Source organism: Helobdella robusta (assembly GCF_000326865.2).
Source record: "Helobdella robusta unplaced genomic scaffold HELROscaffold_8, whole genome shotgun sequence".
Taxonomy (NCBI): Eukaryota; Metazoa; Annelida; class Clitellata; order Rhynchobdellida; family Glossiphoniidae; genus Helobdella; species Helobdella robusta.
In genome coordinates, this window is record NW_008705459.1 from 5,071,087 (window position 1) to 5,080,191 (window position 9,105).

Sequence of the window (9,105 nt, forward strand, 5' to 3'; positions counted from 1 at the left end):
ATATATATATATATATATATATATATATATATATATATATATATATTGGTAATAGAGCATAATTTTTACAATATTCTATATATTCTACCGAATGTTTGGCGTTAATATGTTCCGAATATTGTAATATGGCCTTATTTGCAGCATGGATTCGGAAAATAACTTTATTTTGAATTTTAATAAACTAAACGTTCTCCAAAAAACTTTAGTGAGAAAAACGTATTAACGCCAAACATTCGGTAGAATTTATAGAATATTGTATATATATATATATATATATATATATATATATATATATATATATTTCATGCTCATAAAATTAAAAAAGAGCAAATAACAATAACTTTGTCATGCTGATTAAGCCAGTTAAAATCCTGCTTGTGACTTGTGACTTAAGACGAAATAACAACACTATACATAAATATCTAATTACTTACCTTCCACCAAGATAGGTGAGGTACGAACTAAGAAAAACTTATATCGGAAACAAGTATAATACGTTGAATAATATTAAATTATCATGTTAAGGAAATGAAATCGAATGAATACCGAGTTAGTAGCTTGGAAATTAAATAATTTATAACAATCATCCAAAACTATAAAAATTTTCCATATCAAATTATCAGGTGTTTAAAAATGGGAATAATATGGCCAACGATTTTCGAAAGTGATGTTGATAGTTTCTGTGATGCGTTGTCTCGATGTTAAGGGAACAACGATTTTTAGCTATTATTCTATATGTTAATAGAATCAAATGAATATAGCAGAATAATGTCACACATAATTACTGTTATTATATAACAGCGTAGTACGCTATTAAATTACAGTTGAATGACATTATTATCGAAATTATCCTTGATCTTCATTCTGTGGTTGCTGTCAGCCCCTGCGATCTCCACACATTCACTGCAGTCGTAAGAGGCTGCCTTCACCAGTCTGATAGGGGCATAATCTGCGTTGTTGCTGTTGTTAAAAACGGACGATCTGCACATCATGTTTCTTATATTGGTAGGGTTTGCCGTCTGATATTTTTGACAGCAAAGCTTAGGGCTTTTAACCATTCTCCTGTTGTAAATTTATCCATTATTATTTGCTGCCGTTATTCAACGATATAAAACTCGTTATGAAACTAAATTATTAATTTATTAAAATTATAAATTACATATTATCATTGTACCAGATGCCTCATTTTAACGTTGCTAATAAGATATAGTAATGATGTGAAGTAATTCTAAATGCAATTTAATAAAATTCAAAATGAACTGTCGAATTGGAAGAAAATGAAAATTTTAAAAGTATACTCACAACTCCTGGTCGACGCACATTTTGAATCTAGGCTGGATAACAAACAATTTATTGGTATATTTTAGGTTAAAACAAATCATAAACATAATTAATTTACTTTGAAAGCAACTTTTTAAATCAAAATCAACATTTAAATTACTTTTCGTAAAGCAATTTAAATCAAGTTTTAAAATGAACCTCTTTAACGCTGCACTTAACAATTTCCTTTTGTATAAAATTGTATTCAACCTCCAAACCATACTTCATCCGTGTTTCGGAATTGATACAACAAACATTAAACCATTGCGGCTGGTTTTGTACAGTGTTGTATCTTTCTACATTTAACAACCACACTTAGCCACGTTTTGGTTTTCATCCCAAGTAAAAAGAATCGTTGATTTCGACTCGTTAGCTCTTCTTTTTACATTTCTATTTGATAATCTTATGTTTCTAATTAAGTCAAGCTTCTAAATTGTACGATAAGTTTTAGATCTCATTATGGAAAACTACGAGAAAAAATTGATTCAACTTCTGACAAAAAATATTCATTTAAAAAAGTTAAAAATTTAAAAAATTTGAAGAATAAAAGGAACTACGCATCGCGGTGAAATTACAGGGAAATTACATGGTTCTATTGTTATCATCGAGTTATCAAGAAGACGGCTTTTGCGTGTCTCAGCAAACATTACTTTTTTAAAGTTAAATAAAAACTAACTTATTCAACGTTTATTAAATCATGCTCTCAAAATCGTTTAAAAAACGTTTAGAACAAACATTTGGTTAAACATTTCAAAAATAAGGATTAACGATGATTAAAAAATTCAACTGACCACGGGAAATAAGTCGCTGATGTCATCTTCATCATCGCCGTAGTTGTTTTTTGTTTGGCAAGGCACCAATGCTGTTTTAGCATACAGACTGTTAAAGCCAAACTTTTCATCCTTAACTGTTATTTTATCATCATTCGTTTTGTACAAGTTGTGCACGCACTTGTTTGTTGATGTTGGCTGGTCAATGGGATTGATAGTTGCTGAGGTTCTGCATTTACACTGAGGTAACAACTTTCTCGTTGGGTCAAGAGGTTTAATTTGCTTTTCTTGACATGACTCCTCTTTGATTCGCCTAATTTGTTCTTGGATCTGTTTTTGCATGTGTTGGTTCAATTCCTTTTCAACATATTTTCTTTGCATTTGTTCCTGGTGTAACTTTTGTTCAAACTCTCTGCATTTTTGCTCTTTTAATAAAATCTCTTGACGTTGTCGCTCAATTTCCATCATCTGCTTCTGCTGATAATAAAATTTAATATTTTCGTTAACTTGTTTGTATAGGTTCATTTGTAATGCTTGCAAATGACAGTCTGGTTCCCAGTTATTTTGCATTATAGGTAATTTGAAAGGTTCTTCACATGAATCTACTTTTTCATCTTCACACATATCATCCGATGATTCAATCTTTTCTGGTATTTCTTCTTCAATCTTTTTTTCTGAACCTTCGTTTATATCTGGTTCGTCATATTTTTCCGACACTTTATTTAATTCCGGTTCCTCAAATTTGTCAGATTCTTGAAATATTGCTGGTTCTTCAATCTTTTCTGGTTCTTCGTATTTTTCAGGTTCTTCAAAATTTACTGGTGTACTAAATTTGCTGGATCTACTTGAATTTTTAGTTTTACGATACGGCTTATTAACCTTTTCGATGTCTTCAGTTTCTTTAACTTCAACTTTGCTTGGGTCCTTTGGTAGTTTTGATACTTTTTCAGGATTTTGGTAATCTGGTTTTAAAACCTCTTTAATTTCTTTAAATTCCTCTATGCCATTTTCATTATCAGCTGTAGATGACCTTAAACAGCAACAGCCAGAATATTGTCGATCAAGTATCTTTTGTTGATCTTTTAATTTGCTTGATATAAATGGTGAGCGTAAACAATATTGCATGCATTTTGCCACTTTTTCATCATTTCCTAACTTCAAAATTTTATTTGTTTGCTCCTGAGGTGGTACGACTACAATGTTGCATTTGCAGAAATTATCAACGTTTGCATTATTGCACTGTCTATTTTTTGAATCTTGCTCTACTGGGCAGTGTGTTAATTTTTGGAAGTTTAGCATATTACCACAATTAAAAATAGGTATATTTTGAGTCTGTAATGCTTCAAATGTTTTCTTGTATAAATTAGATGGATTTGGGATGTATTCTGTCATATTGGAAATTTGACAACACTGTAAATCGTCATTAGAAAACTTTGAAGAAGAACATGGAATTTGTAGTGACGGTGTTAAGGTTGAATGAGAAGACAATGAATAAGAACACTCTTGATTTGAATATGGTAAGGTTTTCATTAAATGACGGCAATTGTTTGATTGACATGAGCAGAGCATAGAATAATATGAATCAGAACATTGCGATTGCTGGTGGAGTTCACGGCAACGTAAATGAGGGGGCAGGAATAATTGGAGTTTAGTGTAATCTGGCTGGGTCGCGTAATGTTCAGAATAATTTGACTGACATAACTGGGACTTACAATAACTTGATTGGGATTTAGTATAACACGATTCCTGTGAACTGCATTTCGAATTGACTGAATGGGATGGATGGGATTCAGAATAATTCGATTGCGGCACTTGGGATTTTAAAAAATTTGATGAATTTTGTTGAGATTCTGAGTAACCTGTTTGTTGAAAAGATTTTGAACAATCCGGTTGATTTGGTTGGGATTTGGAATAATCTGATTGGTGAGGTTGAGAATAATTAGATTGGTGGGGTTGGCATTTGGAATAATCCGATTGGGGCGGTTGAGATTTTGAATAATTTGATTGGGGTGGTTGGGATATAGAAGAAATCAATCGCCCATCTTGAGAAACAGAAACAGTGGATTGCGAAGGTTGAGCTTTAGAATAATCCTTCTGAAGAAGTTGTGATCCAAAATGATTTAACTGAGGTGGTTGATGTTTAGAATAATCTGATTGGTGAGGTTGAGATTTAGAATAATCTGATTGGTGAGGTTGGGATTTAGAATAATCCGAGTGGTGAGGTTGAGATTTAGAATAATCTGATTGGTCAGGATGAGATTTAGAATAATCTGATTGATGAGGATGAGATTTAGAATAATCTGATTGGTGAAGTTGAGATTTAGAATAATCTGATTGGTGAAGTTGAGGTTTAGAATAATCTGATTGGTGAGGTTGAGATTTAGAATAATCTGATTGGTGAGGTTGGGATTTAGAATAATCCGAATGGCGAGGTTGGGATTTAGAATAATCGGATTGGTGAGGTTGAGATTTAGAATAATCTGATTGGTGAGGTTGAGATTTAGAATAATCTGATTGTTGAGGTTGAGATTTAGAATAATCTGATTGGTGAGGTTGGGATTTAGAATAATCCGAGTGGTGAGGTTGAGATTTAGAATAATCTGATTGGTCAGGATGAGATTTAGAATAATCTGATTGATGAGGATGAGATTTAGAATAATCTGATTGGTGAAGTTGAGATTTAGAATAATCTGATTGGTGAGGTTGAGATTTAGAATAATCCGAATGGCGAGGTTGGGATTTAGAATAATCTGATTGGTGAGAATGAGATTTAGAATAATCTGATTGGTGAGAATGAGATTTAGAATAATCTGATTGGTGAGGTTGGGATTTAGAATAATCTGATTGACGAGGTTGGCATTTAGAATTGCCTGATGGAAATGTATGTGGTTTAACATTTTTTGACTTAGACTTGTACTTTTGAGGTGGATGAGGAAAAAGTGATAAAAATGATCTACATGAATTGTCAGAAGTTGGTTGCGAATTTAAAGGACACACAGGAGATGATTTTTTTGGAAATTCAATTAACTGCTGGCTCTGGGATATACATTTGAATTTGTCGCATTTTTTCCAACCTTTAGTAATTTTTTTCTCTTCATGCTTTTTATGAAGCATCTCCAAATCTTTTTGTTGACGATATGTTAGTGGTTCAACATTAGTGCAAATGCTGTGATCAACACAGTAAAAATTGGGTAAACATGAACAACATGTTGGAAAATCATTGCAACAAGGTGAACAACAATCCAGAAGTGAAGATGTAAGTTGTTCATACTGTTGCTTCAGGTAATGGATTGTTTGCTGCTGTTGTTCGTATTTTTGATAATGGAGTTGTAGCATCTTTTTGAGATTGTTTTGCTGATCAATAAGTTCGTCTATGTCGCCAGACTGCAACGATGGTGAACAATGTAAATTTGACGGTTCATGTTCGGGTGGTATTGGAGAAAAAATTGTCAAAATTGACGGTTGACTGCTTTTTCGATCAGAACTTTCCTTGGAAGTATTTTCAACATTTGGCTGCAGATCTACTTTTAAGGTATTTATGGTTTCTGAGATTGATTCATTCATTTTTTCATTTACAGACACAGTTTTGATCTTTTCGGTATTTTTAAGTACAGACGCCGGTTTGACCTTTTTGATATTTTCATGCAGTGAAGCCAGTTTGATTTTATTAATATTTTCATATACAGATTCTGGTTTTTTATTCTCAACACTTTCATGGCTTGTTTTTTTAGTATTATCATCTACAGGCTTTCCTCCCTCAGAATTTTCGAATGTTATTTTTTGGGATTTTCCTTCATTGGTACACCCTCTTTGGTTGAATTTTAGCATACATTGTTTCTCAATTTCCTCTAATTGATTCTCGTACCTTCTTTGCAGCTTCCATAGCTGTTGACGTTGATGTTGCACTTTCTGAATTTCAATTTTAACCTGTTGATTTTTCTTCTGTTGCAATTTGCACTGCTCCAACTCGCGTTTTTTAAGTAACTCATCTTGACATTCTTGTAGCTCAGAGTATCCGCATTGCATTTTTGTCTTATCTTGATGTTCTGTGCATGCTTGATTGATGCCCCCAACAACATTCGATATACCTAAACAAAATATTTTAAAAATAAATTCAAAAATTTTAATATAACTTTTTCACAACATAGCAGTTTAAAGTTACGTGCGATGAAAAGTTAAATTGAAAGATTAAATTTTCAAAAATATTCAAAGTTCACAAAAGTAAAAATACTACCTATGATAAAATGTGAAAAATGTTAAATAATTAATTATGTTAATAAAACCATTTAGTCTTCATTGTACAAAACTAGCTTTTATCTGTCAGTGATGTTGTTATTACCGTTTAATTTAAACCAATTTCGATTGTTCATATTTCAAATAAATTAGAAGCAAAGTTGCCAACAGAAGATAAAATACCTTTCTCATTCATAAACATGTGGTCACTGGCAGACGTCGGCCCATCTCTTGTTTCTAAACGTTTTCTACAAACAAAGTTTTTCCTTCTGAAACATGTAGAATGACGTTTATGATTTAGAATAAAATTTAACAATGGAGTCATTAAAAAATTATATAATTGAAAAAAAGCGGATTTTACAATCAAAACATATATATTCATGTATTACATTTTAGTAGATGTGAACAAAAGCCTACTTAGATTCTTGTTCTAGCTTCTTACAGTTTAAGTTATCGTCAGCTTCGTTCATCTGCTGAAGTTCGTCATAACTTGTTGTCAATCTGTCTCCGGCGGGGCATGTATCCAACGTTACGTTCAAATTTTTGGCTGGTTGATGAGGGTTGTATGTATCTCCACACTTTGTAACTTGAGGACATATATAATGGCATTGAAGTTTTTCAAAATTTTTGCCTGTTTGACATTCTTGTTTTGTGGTTTGTTGTAAATTTTTACAATCTATCGGTTGACGCGAGCGTTGAAGCAACATTTGTTGATGAATGTGCTGCACTTCTGGTGGCACTTCTTCAAAAATTCTTTGTTGCAAACAATAAGTTGATGGATGAATATTGGTGCTGATGTTATTAACTGATTGTTTGCTTGATGTTCGTAAATTTTCTTCACATTGATCTCCTCGCAGAAAATGTGGCTTCTGCATGCTATCCTGACCAGATTTCTGATGTAACGCATTGGTGTTTGAGAAAGGTATAACTTGAATATTTGATGGTGGGACAACGATATCTTGTTGATCACAGCAAGCTTGCTGTTGTTGGAACAATTGTCGCTGCTGGTTGGCAATTTGCGCTTGTTGTCGTCGACGAAGAAGTTGCATTTGTTGCTTCAGCGCTTTCGGATTGGCATAACATGCTAGATTTATATTTTTGGTAAAATGGAAAACTGGCAACTGCTTGTCAGTATTAGGAACTGTTGCGTTGTTGTGCAAACTTTTGTTATTGCTAAATTTATAGGTGAAAATTTTTGTTGCCTTGTTGTTATTTAAGTTATTTAAGTTATTACCGTTGTTGCTGTTGTCAATTTGGTTATTGTTGTTGCTGCAGTTATTGATTTCACTTTTGTTGTTATTGGTGTTTCCGTAGTTATTATTAATGCTTTGGTAATTGTTGTTGCTGTGATCATTGCTGATACTGTTGTTCTGGCAGTTGCTAATGTTGCTGTTTCTGTTATTGTTGTTACTATTGTTATTGCTGTTGTTATTGTTAATGTCAAAATTTAATAAAACTATGCAAGTATCACTTTCTTCTTTGTTATTCTGCGTTATCTCCAGATTCTACAAATAAAATATACATTAAAAAAATTACGTGATGAAAAAATAATCAATCATATTTTAAACAAAAATTTCTTTCAAATAAATTAAAATTATTTCAGTATGTTTGTTTGTTGTCTATAATAAAACAGCTTAAAAAATAAACTATTCAAAAAAGCCCGTCAAAAACTTCAAGAACGTTAAAGGGCTTTGAGATGAACTGAAGTTGGAGAAGTAAAAAATGAATTTTATCAACAAGAAAATGATTTTTAATTTCTTCCCAATTTTTTTTAAAGTAAATCTGCCAATCTTTAGACCGCTTTTGAATGAACAAAATATGAGTAATAAGAATTAGAAAATTCTTAAGGTCAAGCACAAACAAAAACAAGCGTGCATCAAAACACTCGATGCCATTTTGATCCCCGCTACAACTACCAATCTGGAATATTGGTATGGAATATGGAACGATCACCTCTTCAACTCTATTTTATCTTATGGGTCTCCATTCGTCAATAATTCACTCATTTTACTGAAGTTGTTTCTCCAGGATAGTAGGCTAGAAACATACATATTTACACATTTCATACAACCGATCAAATTGCCAATGCACTCTGCACACGTGGCAAATGAATCAACCAAATTATTGTATATGGAAATTCAGAATTACAATTTTACATCACTCTATATGTAGAGATTACTTTTTATCCCTCTATGCCAAAAATTAATTTAATTGTGACAAAAATAACACAGACCAAACAAATTTGGTACCTTTGTTTTAGATTTATGTTCATGATTTATATATATATATATATATATATATATATATATATATATATATATATATATATATATTACAGTGAAAGTTCTTTGTGATATCAATGACGATAACAACATTGATAATGTTTGTGGCAATAAATATACACTAGAGATATTAATTATGATCAACCTGTAACAATAACAATGTTGCTGGCCTTAACAAAACAATAACACAATAGGAAGACACGCATGTACATGCTCATAAAAATAGTATTTGGATGTTATGTGACCTGGTATAAAATTAGTCTTGGAAAATTTTGATTTCGTTTACACTTCAACCAGCATAAACTTGTAAACTTATTCCCAAACTTTGTTTAAATATTAATTCTTGCCTTTGTGCTCTTGATCATATGCTAATCGTTTTCGAGCCTATGCTCATCAGAGGACGGAAATTGAGGAGTTGCAATGCTATTTAAAAAATCAACTTTTTGCTAGCTTCTCAGATGATATCTATCGACATTATGCAGTTACGAATAGCTTAGCTA

General features: G+C 32.0%; 1 protein-coding gene across 1 annotated transcript; it reads right to left on the reverse strand.

Moving 5' to 3' along the window:
• Nucleotides 1–4,226: 4,226 nt before the first annotated feature.
• Nucleotides 4,227–4,934, reverse strand: HELRODRAFT_150771 (hypothetical protein; the record flags this gene model as incomplete). Its single annotated transcript, XM_009032318.1, has 1 exon — nt 4,227–4,934. A coding segment is annotated over one exon (708 nt), but the record flags the coding sequence as incomplete, so codon positions are not given.
• Between the last annotated feature and the right edge of the window lie 4,171 nt (nt 4,935–9,105).